This window comes from Ochotona princeps, chromosome 7 (genome assembly GCF_030435755.1).
Source record: "Ochotona princeps isolate mOchPri1 chromosome 7, mOchPri1.hap1, whole genome shotgun sequence".
In the NCBI taxonomy this organism is placed as follows: Eukaryota; Metazoa; Chordata; class Mammalia; order Lagomorpha; family Ochotonidae; genus Ochotona; species Ochotona princeps.
In genome coordinates this window covers 36,774,341-36,792,706 of record NC_080838.1, presented here as the reverse complement: position 1 = coordinate 36,792,706, position 18,366 = coordinate 36,774,341, and the positions used below count along the sequence as shown (strand labels likewise).

The window sequence follows — 18,366 nt, the reverse complement described above, 5'->3', positions numbered from 1 at the left end:
TTTCCTGTTCTTTTAAGTGGGCACTTTTTGCAGTTGCTAGAGAAGGAAGTAAGATAACACAGTATCTATGAAATGTAGGGAGGCATCTGGAAAATACTAAATGACATTATGTTTTTAGTATTTCCCAGTTGGACTGCACTCACTGGTAGTCAACATGAGGTTTGAAGGGATATGACAGTACCTGTCAGACCGTCCTCCCTCCAGACTGTACCGCAGGTAGTTCATGCCATCCAGGAACTGACTGCTGGGCAGTGAGTCATCACCCAGCTCCTTCAAGTCCTCAGGCCTGAGGTACTCTCCCCCATCGCCTGTCATTGTATCATCACCTTGAAGCAATCAGAGGACGTGTATGAGTATAGCATGTGTCAGCAGAATGGCAGTGACATCAGCTAGACCATAGATTAGAACACTCAGCACTTGCAAGCAAGGATAAGCATAAGACACACCACTTGAGTCCTTCTCATATTTACTGACGGAGAAGAAATAACTGCCTGGACTGTAATTCTTCCAATATCTACCAATTTTCTTTGCTCAGTGGTTCTTATCATAATGGATCGTTTACAGCTGATATCACCAATTCAACAATTAGCCAACATGTAGTTCACTACAAGCAGTAACAATGCTTAAATACTCTCTCTCATCCATTCTTTGTCTTTCTCTTACTCTATGCCCTATAGCAACGCATCCATAAGAATCTAATGAATTTGGGCTTCGCAAACTGGCACCAAAATCCTCCTCCTATTCCTAATAAAAACCCTGCTCCCCCAGTCAATTTGCTTTAACATTTCTTCATCTTGCTTCTCCTAACTTGCCAGGCTCTTGGCAGCCAAGATGCTCACAGGGCACACATGTGATTCAAGCAATTCTCTGCATGGGAAAGTTAACCTCACAATACTCAAATTTACTGTTTGCCTAAAAACTATTCAGTGTGGTGACACAGTGGGTTACTCCTCTACCTGCGGTGCTGGAATTCCATATAGGCACCGGATTGCATCCTGGCTGCTCCACTTCTGAACCAGCTTCCTGTTAATGACCTGGAAAGCAGTGGAGGATGGCTCAAGTGCTTGTGCCTGGATCCATGTGGGAGAGCTGGAAGGAGCCACTGGCTCCCTGCAGCAGACCAGCCCAGCTCTGGCTGTAGCAGTAGAGAGTGAACTTGCAGGTGGAAGGTTCCCTCTCTGTTTTTCTCTCTTTCCCGCTGTTTTTCCTTCCCTCCCCCTCTCTCTCCCTCTCTTGGCAATTCTGACTCAGTAAGTGTTTTTCTTTAAAAGAAATTATTCAACTTGGATTTCCTTCTGGGAAATCAGTATTACTAGTTTTTGACTATTCCTAAAAATGCAGCACCTCGCTTCTTATCACAAGAAGTGTCCCCTTGTTTCTTGAGTTAAAAATCTGCACTAGTACTTAGTGCGTGCACACGGCTAAGAGGTACAATGTGACATTTCCATGTAAGTGTATAATGTCTAAGGACCAGATCAGGGACACCTGTCACCTTGGAAGTTTATCATTTTTTCATGGTGAGAACATCCAAACTACAACCTATTTTGAAGTAATTGTTGCTAACACTGAATCCCTGTTAAAAGTGATGAACTGTTGTTAACCCTAAGTACCTTGTTTTGTTACAGAATATTCAACAGCACTTCTACATAATTGTGCCCTGTAGCAGCTAATCCTTTGCTCCCTATCTTACCACCCCCAGAACTGACTTAGGCTTTGTAAGCCAGGATTCTATCCTAAGTTTCTAGCAGATCTACTTTTTAGCCTCCAATTTTAAGCGACAATATGAAGCATTTTATTTCTGTACCTGTCTTAATTCACCTACATCATGTTCTCCAGTTCCAACCATGTGACTACAAATAACAGAATCTCACTTTTTATGGATGAATAATATTCTCACCACAAGATACTCTTAAGTATTAGCCAGTACTCTCCCTAAATTAAAATTTTGCTATCATTAATAATTTTAACATAATGGTTTAATAAAAACTAGTAGTATGTTGCAATTAGATCTCATTTTATGCAACAGGCAAGTCTAAGAAGCTGTTTCATATAAGTAGAATTTTTATAAAACCTATAATAAATGGTTTAGATGATTCAGTAATGGGATTTTCAATAATTATTTTGTGAATAAAGAGCTACTTTTAAGAGAAACTTTTAATTAATTACTATATTACTTGATTAATGCATTTCGATTTTCATATGACTATTTAAAATTGTATCACATGTATTGTAGAAACTTCACGTTAGATTATTTATTCATTATTCTCAAATTGTCAAATGTACCTAAAATGATTTAAAGATTTTCTCTGTTCTTACCTTCCTTTAAAATCATATTATTAATTTAATGTGTTTACTACATTTTCATCCAAGAAAGAATATATGAACAGCATTTATTTCAACCAGTTTTATGATAACTGAATTAATATCTAATATCTTATTTATTAACATGGTTATTCTATTTCAGCATCAAAATAAGAATTAGTTTTCAACTGAATTCATATTCAAAGAAAAAGTGTAAGTCATGGAAAATATTTAAAAAATTTTCATCACATAAGGCAACTACATTATTAGGGCTCAGTTGCAAAATCGTTAACAGTACAAGCAACTCACGACCTGAGTTAAAATTTTAGTTAGCAAAATCCACTCATAAGGGTAACATGCACCAGTCTACCAGTATTACCTGTTAATCTATATGAAACAAGCCAGTATTCAGCACACAGATTTAAATACACAGCAAGGGGCATCTGTCCAGTTAAGAAAAATGAAAAGAAAGCTTCTATTCCCACACTTTCCTTCGAAGGGTACCTGAGTCACTAAGTGCTTCCCCATCAATAAAGTTGTCACCAAACTGTTTTAAAGCTGTTCAGCATACAAGTAAAAACGAGCAGATGATCCCACAAGACAAAAAAAAAAATGATGGGCATATATGAATGAAAAAGAAAACTGGCGAGAATTAAGGTGACATACAAAATTACAATATTTAGAACTGCTGACTGAAAATTCCTTTTCATTTATTCATGATATTGATCACAAATATTTGTCCATTCTTGCCATAAATTCATGTGTAGGCGAGATAAATTCAATGTTGTTACCAAGAGTTAATTTGTGTATCCACTCCATGTAAGTGCATCTCAAAGCAAAGGTTTCCCTTAGGATTTTATCTTTAGAAACTAAAAGAAATATCTATAATTTTTTCCATAACAGCCATTAGTATTGGGCCTAGTACCATTCTTTTGGCAATAATTTTCCAAACTTTTTTCAGTGTGCATGTCTATGGCAATAATATCTTAGTCATGCACATCTGACCAACAGATAGCCTACTGAAAGTATACTGAGTGTCTTACACGCTGCTTTCACAATTACTTCTCGGATTTTTAACAACAGTGGAATATTGTAGAGAAATTCAGACTAACCAAACCAGACTCAGCCGCTTGCAAGCGAGCCAGAAACCCTGCTGGCTATCTCTCTAGCTCAGGCCACCACCTTGACCCCGGGCAGTCACAAAAGTTGCTCATTTCAGAAAAACAAGCTTGTTAAGACTTTGAAATCTACTGCCCTAGATAATTTTTTATCAACTCTAAAACTCTGGGGAACATTTTTTTTCTGGCTTAAGCAATTACATTCTTATGTTGAATTTATACCATTTTTTAACCTTTTCTTCTATAATTAAAATACACTTTATTCACTTAAGTTATTTAGACAGCAGAGATTTGGTAACACACCATTGATGTACAACTTAAGTCTTTACTTCAAAATATATGACTAAAATATATTTTACCACAATTAAGCAGCACAATGATTTTATTATCAAATAGCTACTTTAACACATAACTAGTCTCAAGTTTCCTCCATCTTTATAGCTGTGCTATTTAACAGATACTAAAGGAATCCAGAAAATAGACTAATCAGAATGCCTCTCACCATTAACCAGTGAAAGTACATGTATTGAGCTGCAGGGAAAGAAGTGACTTTAACCGGTGATGCTGTCAACCACAGGGTCATTCCAGTCCCTCAAAAGCAGCATGGCTAGGTGCTTGCAAATCATGGATACTGAATGAAAGCCTTACCCTCTTCATCAGAAACATCAAGAACCTCAGTCATTGTCTCGGGAACATTCAGCTTGTGTTTCTCTGTGATAGTCTAGAAAGGAAAAAAAAATCATTAATGTTGCTTCATTAAAAAGAAGACCAAACAATAGACAGACTCGGAGAGGTGGTCACCACCATAGCCTCAGCAAGCCATTGGGCGTGAAACATTCCATCTGTTCCACTCGTATGTACTGGGAAGTTGTTCTCTTTCTTGGAAGACAGATGACCATTTAGTCCAGTGAAGTGCCAGAGAAGGTTCTTCTTTTTTGCATTCCCATCTGAAAACTTAGCTTTTAAGCAATGGCATTAATAATTAGTCATATTGAGAAGGCAGACTGTTTCTAAGGTTTTCCTAAAATGCACTGAGTGATGTTTCCAGAAGAAAAAAAATTTAAAGGGGAAATAACCATATGTAATTTATTAAAAGCGAAGCCCACTGGAAAAGAAGCTGTAAACAACGTGAACCACATAAATTATTTGGGCAGAAAATGTGACATGTCTCTTCTGGAGTGAGTGGATGGAGAACAAAACACTCATCTTTTCAGTTCCTCAGCAGCAACAATTCTGGCTTGTTGGTTATCAGCCTGCCCTGATAGTACCCCACTGTTAGATCACTGCCTTCTGTTGCTTTCCCATGGCACAAGGTTAAGAGACTAAGGTCTGGAGTCTGTGCTTGGGTGCAAATTCTAACTTCATCACTTACTACATAGGAGGGCTTAGCAAAATCCCTATCATGTCTCAATTTCCTCATCTGTAAAAAAGGAGTAAGAATAGTATCAGATAAAACTGTTACAAAGATTGAAAGACGTGATATATGTGAATTATAAGAATAGAGGTGGCATATGTTAATGCTCAATAAATACTAGATAATTTATTGTTACTGAAGTTCAGTATTAAAATTCATCTTGAAACTGAAAGACCAGGGCTGGTGTGGTGAAACAGCAGGTTAAGATGCTGCCAGCATCTCACCTGAGTGCTGGTTTATAGTGCTGGCAGCTACATTTTCAATGCAGCTCCATGCTAACATGTCTGGAAAAGCAGCAGATGGCCCAACTGTTCAGGTCCCTGCCGCCCATGTGGTTGATCCTCATGGAGATTCTGGCTCCTGGCTACTGCTTGGCCCAGCCCCAGCCTGTTGTGCCCATTTGGGAAGTGAACCAGCAGGTATCTCGCACTCTGTATCTCCTTTGTTTCCCACCCACCTTTTCACCCTCCTGTGTAACTCTGCCTTTCAAATATTTATTTTTAAAGACCTCTGATATCTTGAGTCAGTTGTGGTCTCAAGAGACATTTTGAGAACTAGACACTGCTTAGAAATCAGGGAAACAATGGTGATTTCACAATGAGCTAGCAATAGGCTGTGCATGATCTCATTTACCTGTGGAATGTGAAACAGCTGAACTCATGGGATCAGAGTGCAGAATATGTTATAGGAACTGGATGAATAGCGGGTGTGATTGGGAAGATATTAGTCAAAAGATCAGACATTCAGTTAGGCAAGAGATCAACTGTACATCATGGAAAACTAGTTAATAAGCAACATATTGTATACATAATGATAATTGTTCTGAGCAGGTGTTCAGTATTTTTATCACAAAAAAAGTTGAGAATGAAATAACAGAAATAATGTTAATTAGCTTGCTTACTCACTCCACAATGCATAAAAATGCCAAAATGTCATTTTGTATATCATAAATATGCACAAATTTTGTTTATCTATTGAGTAAATAAGGTTCAGGTATAAAATGAAATGAAAATCCATAATCTCTTGATATTAAATATTCTTGTGTCTCATTTCTTCATTGAAGGAGGAATAAATGCATCAATAACACTGCTAAGGGAAGCTCACAAAAACTAATCCCTTGAAACAAAAGTTAATTTTTTTATTAGATCTACCAATATACATTGCTTGTATAGATTGCTTAAGCTTTGTTACATAGGCATAGCTATTTTGAATGGCTACAATGACCCTATCTACAATTCTTTCCAAAAGCAATATCTATCTACAGTAAAACGCAACTGGTTAATTTAGTTCCACTGAGTAATGACGAATGTTTGATTTAAGAGAGTGATTAAGTCATAGTGTAACGACACATAAATCATTAAGTGGTTCTTCATGAGACAAAGAGAATAGAGAAGAGGGATCTCCCATCCACTGATTTCATTCTCCAAATGGCCACAATGGCCAGAGCTGAGCCAAGCTGATGCTAATAGCCAGGAGCTTCATCTAGTTTTCTCATGTGGGTGGCAGAGATCCAAACAAATTGGGCCACCTGCTTTTCCCAGCCCATTAGCAGGGAGTTGCATTTGAAGTGGAGCAGCTGGGACATGGACCAGAGCCCATTTGGTCAGCACTATAGGCTATAGGCTGAGACTTGGCCTGTCCTTTATGTTAAATACAGAATATACCTGCACATGATATGGTTGTTGATATTTAGAAGCCCATCAACAGGTACTTGTTGAATGGATGACAGATAAGTTTTTCTTCTCATGATTAATGTCATAAGAAATACTACATATTCTCTTTCTAAACAAAATGTTCTTTGAACATTTGGTTATCAAAGCATCAGTATGTTATCTGATTAACAGCATGTTGTTTATATCAATTTTAATAAAAATGCAAATCCATGTGAATAGTACATAGAATATTAGTAATCACAGGCATCTCCTTCTGTCATAAAGCCTAATGTTATGGCCAGGATAACTAGCCAGCTTAAGAGTTAAAATATACCATAGATGATACACAAGCTTAATGAGATATAATTAAGCCAGAAAATAAGGCAAAGTAAGTAGGATGAGTGGATGGAAACAATTAATAATGAGTTTTTGGCCTTCATGATATAGGGAACTGAAGACTATAAAGCACAAGTCCTTAATATACTGTTTTATAAATAGTGAAGAGTTTCTGGTTTATGACCTAAAAGAGAAAATGTAGGCTCAACTGATCTTCAGTTGGCCAGTTCCTTTGATCATTTTCTTCACACCATATATTCCCAGCAACGCACAGTGACAACTTCTAATGCTTCATCTGTCCTATCCCATCCAAGTTTTCAGAATTATTTATATACATCTTAACACGACTTCTGTGATTAAATATTAGCATTATCAATATTTTCTTCTATAAAAACTAAGGTAAATGCTTTGCAAAGTCTCAACAAAGATGGATCACCAAAAATAAACACTAGTCAACTAAAAGCGATCGAGAGAATTATAGCAAATTGGAAAAAAATGACAAAAGTTTGAAAAGGTTCTACATTCAGTGAAATGTCTCTGTAAGGAAGTATATAGGATTTATAAATATCATGTAAGTACGGTTTTTAGAGGATTTAAAGATGCATATGACAACATAATACATACTGTTGATGTTGTTTGCACAAGAAGGACAATTCACCCCTCAAATAATAAAAGAAAACCTTCTGCAGAATTTTAGCTTTTTCCGGAATTTTGGGTTCATTAATTATGTTACATCTCTACGTGAAAATGGACAGTTACATTTGCCAACATGTATCTGCTTTCTCTTGTTAAAAAAAAACAGAAAAAAAATTATTGGGGCTATAGAAAGTCAGCAAATGGTAGATTTGAGATATTTGGGAGGTTAAGTGGGCAGTTTGACAATATGGCATCTCCTTTGGCATGTTTAATAGTGATATTTGATGGACATTCTTGCAGTTTAAGATGACACCTCTCAAAATAAAATTCTCTCCTAATGAAAAAAATACAATAAATAACAGGACCAGCACAGTAGTTTAGTGGCTAAAACCCTCGCCTTGCATGTACTAGGATTCCATATGGATGCCAGTTTATGCCTAGGCTGCTCCACCTCCCATCCAGCTCCCTGCTTGTGGCCTGAGAAAGCAGTCAAGGATGGCCCAAAGCCTTGGGACCCTGTACCCGCATGGTCCTGAGAAGCAGTTCCTGGTTCCTGGCTTCAGATCAGCTCAGTTCTTGCTGTTGCAGCCACTTGCGGAGTAAATCAGTGAACAGAAGATCTTTCTTTCTGTCTCTCCTTCTTTCTGTAGATCTGACTTTCCATCAAAAATAAATAAACATTTTTTTAAAATGAGGTGGGACTCCCATGATGGGATAATGATAGTTTTGTTAGAAGAGACACAGATTTTCATGCCTACTCCTCTTGCCATGCAATGTATTGCCACCCCCAGGGACCTCTATCACCAGACGCTGGGTCATTGTGCGTGCTTGACCTGAAACTGTGAATCTCCAAAACTGTGAGCCTAAAAAAATCCACTTCCTTTATTTAAAAAAAAATAAAAAAGATTATGGATCTTCCTCTAAGTGCATCAAATAACTTTATATGTATTTCATGGACTGTCATTTTATGATTCCCACTTTGATTTATAACATCAAAAAAATTATGATTTAAAACCTTTACATTATCTGTTAAAAAATCCCCTGGTTGCTTCAATGATAAATATGTATCATTTATACAACATATGCATTTTATATTAGTAATTTATATTGAACATATAATTGGTTTATGCAACGTAAAACACAATTACTTTAAGGTCATATACACGATAAAAGTAATTGATGGCAGCTGATCAGTACGTGGAGGGATGAGTCATAGCTCCCAAACAGAGTTGTCTGCTGGCTTCTCCTGCCAGAAATGCGTCCTTCCAGCTCTGATGTCTGTCCTGGCAAACATTTGGGGATTGTAACACCAAGAGAAAGCTCAGCTGTCTCCTAGCCCCTGCTGTGTGTTTCACAAAGTAAAGCTGTGGATGCAAAGATTAAGGAAACGGAACACGATTTCAAAACGTCTCAGAAAATTCTGCAGGACTGACTTTTCCCTTGACAAACCACCACCCTCCTGTGCACCCCACACAATGACTCAATTCATATTTTGAGGGAGAAAGAACCATGTAAGGAGGAAAAGGAAAAGAAATTTGCTAGGATCAAAGAAGTTTGCATGGCTGCTCAGATGGTACAGCATAGGAATACAGTGAATGTGAAATTGTGTTGCTGTAATTCAACTGTCACAGCTAAATGATAGCAACAATATATTCAATCTTATTAATTTCACTGACTGTCTAATTGTCTTTCATGCTATTTGCTGCCATCAGTTAATAGCTCTGAATTACTTTTAGTCAATCTGTAGATTTTTAGAAAATAATATTGAATATGTCAGTAAAGACCACTAATTACGCTGTTTTTTTTGGGGGGTGTTGTTGCTAAAAATTAGATTAAAAGAGGTTCTTTCACCAAATTCACAATCACCTACCTTCAGTAAGATCAAGACCAGTTACGCCTGAGTGGTTGGGAGCAAGGCTTTGGCACCTAATAATCTAGATGTGAATCCTAATTCTGTCTTCCATTTCTGGCACAGCTTTAATCCTAAATGTTGATTGTTGTTCTAAATATCATTAATAACACACTATGTGAAAATGAAATTATAATAAAAAATGGTTAAAAACCTTTTCGCAAACAACGTGTAAAGAACCCATTATGCACAAAAAATAAATTTTCATTCCAATCCTTATTTCCAAATTTCACCAAAAAATTCACTTCACAATGCATACTAACAGAATCCACGTCAGAGTAGCAGATGTTAAAGGGACAGAAGCACCAAAATCCATACCTAAAACTATAATTTTGATAAAAGAGGTGAGTTTTAATTAATGTGGATAAAGACTGAATATCCTAGCTGAATTCAGAAATGTTATTTCACCTACAAACTTGAGCTGTCACTACAGTGCTTTTTCTTTAAAGCACTACTCCCTTAAGGAGTGTAAAGAATAATAGTTGGCAGGAGAGTCAACACCTGGAAGGGGTGCGATCTGCCCCTGCGGCCACACATACTAACTCCTAGCTAAGCGTTGGGGAGCTTGATCAGAAGCAGTGGAGCACAGGAAAATTAGAGAATGCAAACTGTCCCCTTTGAAAAGATGGCTCTTTAAAGTCATCTGCTCTACTCAATACTTAAGCACCGGAGATCCTTTAAAACTGGACACGTGAGTTCCCATAGTTTTGCTGATCTAACAGAATAATGTATTTCTTGCAAAACCAAAATATCATTCTCCATTCTCCTGAAAACATAAACTGTTCGTGGGGAGGAACATGGTTTAACGCCTTGTAAGTCCTCTGCTCTCCATATAGAACTCAGCTTATAGTCTATGTCATAAATTGTGAAGAAATGAAGTAACAAAATGAACAGAAGTGAAGATAACAACAGATACAAGCTTGCCATCTAGTGGTAACCTAGTAAAAATGCACATCATACACAATTTCCGAAACAGGGAAAGGTTAATGAAGTTGACAGAAGATATGACTTCTAAAAACAGACGTCTTTGGCTACCCTATGCACGAAAGCCTTCATTTGTCTGTAGTATACACATTGTTTTAAAGATGTCAACTAAAGTCGAAAACATGTGCAGCTCTGAAGACTTTCTGTGACTTGGAATCCTGGATAAAAAACAGCCATTAAGATTCAGCTATATACAGTGACCTACAAGGCTGGGCAGTGATAACAGCTGTTTTTTCTTCTTCCTACATAATTTATTAAAAATATACTTTAAGTCTTTGAAAATATTGTGCTGCTCTAGCTAAAGCTCTGCTTGAGAAAACACACAGTGTCGCTTTTTCCCATCTAAATTCATTCTGTATCTGGCAGTTCATTAATAAATCATGGCCACTCTACTTAAAACTGCACATTAAACCAACTGTACTCCATCCACTTCAGTGTATGTCAACAGGGACTTTCTGTCAGCCTGCGGAACAAAATTCCTTTCTTCTTCCTCACATCTATCAAAAAGAACCAAATGTTCCAAAACTTCATATGCCTCATTCCTGCTTGGAGCGCTTATTGGAGCCTCACTGCTGACCCTCGGTTGGTTGACTTAGCGTCTTACAGTCTTTAAAACTCATGTAATGATTCATTGTTGTGCTACTTTTCTATTGCCCCAAAATAAAGAGCTGTTGTTCTTAGCAGAATTCACACTTCAGGTGAGCACATAATAAGTGAAGAAATGCAAATATAATAGCATTTCCGCAGCCCTCCCTCGCTTAGGAGGCCTCCTTTGAGCTTTGCTTCAGCTGAATGGCCCTGAAGCACCCGCACTCATTATTATCACAGCCTCCCCGGCAAATGCCATCTCTACTGTTCTCTCCTTGTAGTCAAAACAGGGAACACAGATAGTCTTTTATGAAGCAGGTGTGGTTTACCTACTCAGCACATGCATTTCGCTCCTTGAGCAAGAAGCAATCACTGGAAACAGAACCGAAGTCAGAAGGAACTGTTCTCACGGAGCGTGCCCTGGACCCTGTCACAATCACAGCAGCGGGTCTGAGCAGAGCTGGCCTGACCTCCTGGCTAAGGCAGTTTGCTGTGGAGTGTGCTACCACCATGCCAGCAGTAGGTGTCACACACAACTAAAGGAAGAGAGCAGAAGAGCTGGGGGAGGGGGGGGCGCAGCACAGAGAAAGGAACTAGATATTAGAAACCCACATACACACATTTGCTATGCATTTCTGTGAGTAAGAGCAGCTCACATTTCTGCATTTGTTATAAAAAGCACTGGCATCTGCAGAGTTAGTTCTGAGAGTGTTCTGTAGTAGAGTCAACAAAAGAAGTTCACGAGGAAGAGCTCCAAGTACTCCGTGAGTGCAAAAGCATGTGCTGGAAACACAGACTGCAGGGCTGCATGGACGCTTTGTACTCACCGTGGTGGTGGTGGTGATCTCCTCTGTCACAACCTTCAGGGTGTCGACCACAGAGATGTAGCCCAGCCGCTTCGCAATGGCCAAGGCGGTGTTACCATTCTGAAGAGAGGGAAAGGGAGAAAGAGAGTGAGAAAGGAGAGGGAGGATTGCGATGGGAGCCAATGAGATCACCCGTGGCTCTGCATGAGCCAGCATTTCCTTCCAAAACAAGGCACAGCTTAGGAAAATCACTAGTTTTTACCATTACATCTAAATCCGTCTTTGTAACTTCTTTAGTCTATAGCCCAGGTCACCATGGTAACACAACAAGCTTGCATCTGCCTGCTCCTTTTCTTTCTTTTTTTTAATAAGAAGCACTTGAGCTTTAACCCTAAGGGTGTCAAATATCTTCTGCAAATATTGGACCAGACTTAGAAAAGTACCCCTTGAATTAAAGAATGAAGCCTCCAGAAAATACGAGTGAGGTCCAGGTACACACTTACTCCTCCCGAGAGGTTAGGCCATCTGCTGCACGTGAGCTGTAACCACAGGGAACACGGTAACCAACATATTTAGCCACAGCTGTGCAGAGGCACTATGCAGAGAAAATAAAACAAGCAAGCAATTCAGGCTGCATCCAGTCCAGGCTGCTTGGGAGTCTGGTCTGTTTAATTGCACCGCTTAGTTTACATTTCAATGGCTCCACATCCCAATGAACTGTGTCTAAGCCAGCATCCTGGAAACTGTGCTCCCTTAAGGAGACCAGAAGGGAGGGGGAGATGTGTGCTCACATCTGAGCTCCAGCTGTAAGCAGAGGATGTTCCAACAGCCCGAGTGAGGGCCCCACTGTACAGGGAAGGCCAACTGACTCAGGCCAATGGCTTCCCCTCCTGGGAAAAGCACTCCCGGGAAGTCACACTGACTCCTGCAAAAGCTTTCAAGAAATCTGGGGCTTTCCAGAGTCCTGGGCTTATTTAAGCAGGATTTGTGGAAGCTCCACTAAGAGAGAGTATACCAGGAAGAGAACAGAGGCAGGAGGCCCTGGGGAGGGGCAGCCGCGTGTGCCTTACCGCAGTGGTAGCGTTGGGTTTGGCCCCGTGCTGGAGCAGGACGTTGATGATGTGCGTGTGGCCCTGCTGGGCGGCCTGGTGCAGAGGCGTGTAGCCATTCTGTGGACGACAGGGTGGCATGGGCCCAGCACGATTTGCAAAAGGAGAGGGAAAGTAGGTTAGCCTTCATTGTGAATTTCTTAGCCTTAATGTTGTTTTGCTTATTGGGAGCCTGTTATTTCCAGCAGCCCATTTCTCAGCAGCAAACACTCCCTCACACCTTATGGTCTGCTAAACAAAGAGGAGGGAACGACTGTAGAACAACAAGATGTGCAAACTGCATATTCTATTACTATATTTTAACTAATTAACGCGTAAAATGGGTTTGCTGAGAAAAGACTTGAAATGGAAAAAAAAAGGGCATAATCACTGAAATTTCATTCTCAGGAAGCAAAGAAAGGTAAAATTGTTTTTCACCAAAGGCAAAGGAGGAACACATAAACCACCTTGATTATCATGACTTTTCTAACATTTCCTAATATTTCCTAACATGATTTCCTAAGTCATGCTATTATTCAGTGTGGGGATTTGAAATCAATGACATTAAGTCTACATTTTATTCCCCTTTCAGAAAATAGCTTTGGTCACAGAAGGGTACACACAGAGATTAGGGGCACGTAGACAACTAAGGAAATGTTTTTTGGAAGAGAGTGGCTCTCTTTTAATATATATGTTTTAAAACGAAAGCTTTGATACTCTGGCTGAAACTTTCATGACCTGTGAGAAACTGCATGAGGGCAATGCCACTCAGAATTGTGGTGGGCGCTGGTGTGGTACTGGTCAGTCCCACATGCACATTAATTTTAAAGTTCTACCTAGCAATCCAAAGAAACAGCAATAGCAGTCATTTGCTGAGCATTCATTTGGTGCCAAATACTGGATGTGACAGTTAAAATGAGGGTACCTGTTACGTGGAAAGTGCTTCATAATTAAATAGAGGGCTAAATGAATGATGAACAAATGATTGGGTGAACTAATCAGAGGAGACAAGACTGAATATTAACAGGTAATTTCTCCAGCCAATAAAATCCTATATACAACATCCTGACAGTCAATGGCTATCAAAGTCACTGTTTTTTTTTTTTTATTCTACATACTTCTAACCTATTTTTTCGAAACCCAGCTCTTCTGGACTCTAAGTTCTGAGTAGTGCATTCATACCTTACACATGCAAGGATATATATCCTTTTCATTTAATGTCACTGCTGCCTCCTAACCCACACACATATTTACTTATCTTCATGAAGTGTCTATACATATGGATGTTATGTGATTCTTCTTATATTTTCACTATGACCTTTCTTGCAAAGGAATTTGTTCCTATGTGTGAGCCTTGAATCATGTCCCTAAGTCTGGCACATCCTCAGGAATTCCTCTTCCAGACTTGTATAAACTATACTTCCCAGTGATGGAATTGACCCAAGGAAAGCTAGACACACAAAGCAATTATAGGGGTCTGAGGAACTACTAGCTTATTTAGGGAACTCTCTCAAATCAGGGAACCATGAACATTTGAAATGCAGTGTGGCGACTTTGTGTTCCTTTGTGTTAACTCACGTCTTCAGTATCAGTGGAGTTAATTCATTCAGCAACCATCTATTCACTATACTGTGCACTAAATAATAGCATAAAGTTATTTACAATGCATTAAGGACATTATATAGTCAAGCAAAATATATTAATACATATCAGCTTATGTACAAATGAACCATGCTGAATAGACAGGAATGTTGCCAAAGTAATAGTCTTCCCCCTTCAATAAGTTATTATACGGAGCCCACAGTATACACTGCGGGCAGCAAAATGTGTCCTCTGGTCCTGATGTGACATAACTTACACCTGCAGCTCCTGACAAGGGAGGATATTTACCAGGAAGTTTGGAGTGACAAAAAGCCTTCACATGAATACTCGGTGGAGGCTTAAAATCGCTGTCATGAGCCACCTGGCCAAAAGCTCCAAGCCCAGCTGTCCTACTATTAGCAAAATCCCTATACCCCAATGTCTCCTGAATTAATGGAAATGATCAAAATTTCAAGTTTGGGGAAGAATGAAATAAATTGTCCGTGATTTTTTTAGCTGATGAAATTACATGAAAAAGCCAGCCAATATTGTTTTATTTCCCCTCTTGGTGAAAAGACTGACTAACAACTTCCACAACATATTTTTTATGAAGACAATTTCCTTTCAAATACTCTAGTTCTCAACCTGCTTCACAAGTTAAACACACCATTAGCCAAGGCTGCCTTGCCTCAAGCCAAAGTGACAGAGTTTCATTTTAACTTTAAGCAATTAATATTCCTATAAAATCAGCTTACTTTTTAAAATCTTTTAGACCAAGCAATGAATGTTTGGAGAGTGAAGGCAATACATAGGTTTGCATCCTCCAAGCAATGAAACAATCTTTAATATCTATGGATACACATGAGAAGCCAAGGAGAAAACACAATTCTTTAAGCAGAGATCTCATTCTAAATAAAACACATTCTGAACAACTTATTACAAGACTGTCCTTCAAGGCATGTACTGTCTTACAGATAAGTTGTTCCAAATGCAACAGTAAAAGTTCCACTGTTCACTTAAAAACAAAGCAAACAAAAATCTGAAAAAGAGATGTTACTCGGAGTGACATGTCTGTTTGATGAAGACAAAATATGGGAGAGGACTCTGATATTGTCTAAATAATACAGTGCTTGACTTCTTAATGGTTAAACCATCTAAACAATCTAAAAGTTAACACAAAGATGCGGTATTTTGAAGCCCTGCCAAGATGGCCTGTCCTGTGACAGCTGGACCTTTCAGGAGAATTCCAATGAGAATGTCTTCCCTGGAGGACTAACCTGTGAGTTGGCTCAGCACAAAAGGTTTTGGGAGCAAATGTCTGGGAATTTATACTGGGACTTCCAGAGGAATCTCAAAGCATGATTTCTGGATATCTTTCAAACTGATCAGAAACTAGGTAAGCGGCTATTCTTGGCAGTAGATTACTAAGTTTGAATCTTAAACATCCACAGTATGAGCGTGGTTTCAGCACAGCAAGTTTATTATAAATCAGCTGATTAATATTCTTTGTAGAGAAATCACTCTCCTTCTACTTCTATGAGGACATAAACAGGAAGAGTGGCTTAGAAGACTTTTACATAGCTTTCATTGCTAATATCTTAAATGATGGCTCCCAAATGTCTGGATATGCTTCTGTAGTTTGCTTGAACTTACACAGCTGCAGACGAAGATTTCTGATATTCTCCTATGAACTTAAGACATGGTGTGAATGTTTATTTGGACAAAGAAGCTGGAGTTTTAAGCTATATTACGCCCAGCAGCAGCCATTACAGAAATCATTTCTCTTCCTTTGGGACCCACTGGAGTGTACTAAGTGCTTACACACTGGCCTTCAATCTTGCTTGGCTGAACAGGACCCCTATCAGGTACCAGTGGGAAAAACAGCTGTGGTAAAGTCAGCTCTACATTATCTGTCAGAACTTTCAGCTCAGGCCTTACACATCATTTTCTCACTCAACAGGACCATGTGATGTTGCTGATGTGACAGACTTCATGAAAAATGAAAGGTGTGCAATGTGGGCTGCCTGTCTATATTTCTTCCCCAAAAGAGGAGGGCAGAATCCCTAAAACAACATAAAGCAAAGCCTCTAGAACACCAAGTTCTCCTAGCAGGCATTTAGTGTATCCAGCAGTAAATTGTGAAGTTGATGGCTCCCGCTTCACCTTGACAACAGAAGTTCTGAAGCTAATCTACGTGACCGGCAAAGGTCTTTATAATGAGGTCTCAAACAATTAAAAAAAATTCATTGCGTCCTTCAAGTCTGATTAGAATAAATAAATAGAGGAAAACCCAAGCATTTGTAGCCATAGTAAGCTGTTTGTATATTCATATAGCTGAATCTTTTTGCTTATGGAAAATGAAAATAAGGACAAGCATTTTACCTTTGTTTTTGCATTAACATTTGCTCCTTGCTTCAGAAGAAAGTTGACCATTTTCACATTTCCATAGTGACAGGCCACAATTAAAGGAGTGTAACCAAGCTGCAAACAAATAAACGATGTAGAAGCTTTACTACTTTAGTGGTAAACACTCTTTACAGAAAAGCATTAGATAGAATATCAGTTACTGTAGGGTGAGTAGAAATTCAATTGTATTGTACAGATATTACCGGAGTGGTTTATATGATGTTTCCTGTGGATACAAACATGGATATAGGTATATACCTGGCCAGATAAAGTTTAGCATTAGCCGGATAGACACATGTCAAATACATATATGACCTACTTTGAGAAACAGACAGGCTCTGATTGTATAACCTGAAAACATGAAAGAGAGGCTAACTCTGACAAGAGTGTCAGTAGAAGATGCAGGTGAGCTACAGTAATGTGAGCTCAAGAAAATGGGTAAGATTTAAAGGCTGGCAGTGTTGCTTAGTGAGTAAAGCCACTATCTACAAAGCCATCTCATATGGGCACCAGTTCATGTCCCTGCTGCTCTACTTCCAATCTAGTTCCCTGGTAATTGCCTGGAAAAAGTAGCAGAAAGGATGACCTTTGGGCCATTTACCACTCAATGTTGGAGACCTGGATGAAGCTCCAGTAAGCTGATTTCATTCTGGCCCAGCCAGGGGCCATGACAGCTAAGTGTGCAGTGAGCCAGCAGATGTCTCCCCCTCTCTCATTTTAACTCTGACTTTGAATAAACAAATCTTTTTAAAAACTGGATAAGAATTTAATATCATAGAGAGTGAAAACCATCTGAAAACAAAGGGCATGAAAGTAAGCAAGTACAGGAAGAAAACAGCAAGTCATCTGGATCAGCTAATGCAACAGTAGGGAGGACAGATTCAAGCCTACAGAAGTGGAGGCTTCTTGCAACTGACCCTGACTCCATGCCAGCCTACTGGACTTGACTGAAGCAAAAATGGTGACCCACTCCAGATTTGTGACCAAAAGACCATCATGATTAGCTTAAGCTTCAAAAGGGGCATTCGAGGAGGAAGATATGGACCTGGGATGATGCAAACAGAGGACTGTGAGGAGTTAGGCAAGCCGAAACTTATCACAATATTTATAAAACTTCTTTACCTTTGTATGAGCATCCTTGTCAGCCCCTTGCTTGGTGAGAATTTCAGCAACATTCACTTTATCTTCCTGGGCTGCGAGGTGTAAGGAGGTGAGTCCACTCTACAGATAAATCCAGAAACAAATGGGTACATTTAAGAGGAAAATAAATTGCATCATCTATATTATCATGCCTTCCCCCAAATTCTTGAAAAACATATTCCCTATTCCAGGAAAATGTAGATTTTGATACTTTCAAGTTTAAGATCAGCTCTATATTAGTTAGTCAATACTTATAGCAAATGGCATCTTCCATTTTCTATATTGGCTACTTATGATGAGAGACTAAAACAAACTTCCAAGCAACCTACATTTAGAGTCCATCTTGGCCATCTGTCGAATCTATTCATTTTAAATAATTGATTACCAAGTACCATTCCTACTTTGTA

At 38.9% G+C, this 18,366-nt stretch overlaps 1 protein-coding gene across 1 annotated transcript in view; it reads right to left on the bottom strand.

Annotated features, from left to right (window-relative positions):
• ANK2 (ankyrin 2) overlaps positions 1-18,366 on the bottom strand; it is a 216,415-nt gene that overhangs the window by 66,639 nt on the left and 131,410 nt on the right. Inside the window, exons 19-25 of the mRNA XM_058666952.1 lie at positions 17,942-18,040; positions 16,796-16,894; positions 12,815-12,913; positions 11,766-11,864; positions 4,068-4,140; positions 2,806-2,859; positions 182-326 (exon numbers count right to left, since the gene is read on the bottom strand). Coding sequence (XP_058522935.1) covers positions 182-326; positions 2,806-2,859; positions 4,068-4,140; positions 11,766-11,864; positions 12,815-12,913; positions 16,796-16,894; positions 17,942-18,040 — 668 coding nt within the window. The remainder of the gene's footprint in view (positions 1-181; positions 327-2,805; positions 2,860-4,067; positions 4,141-11,765; positions 11,865-12,814; positions 12,914-16,795; positions 16,895-17,941; positions 18,041-18,366) is intronic.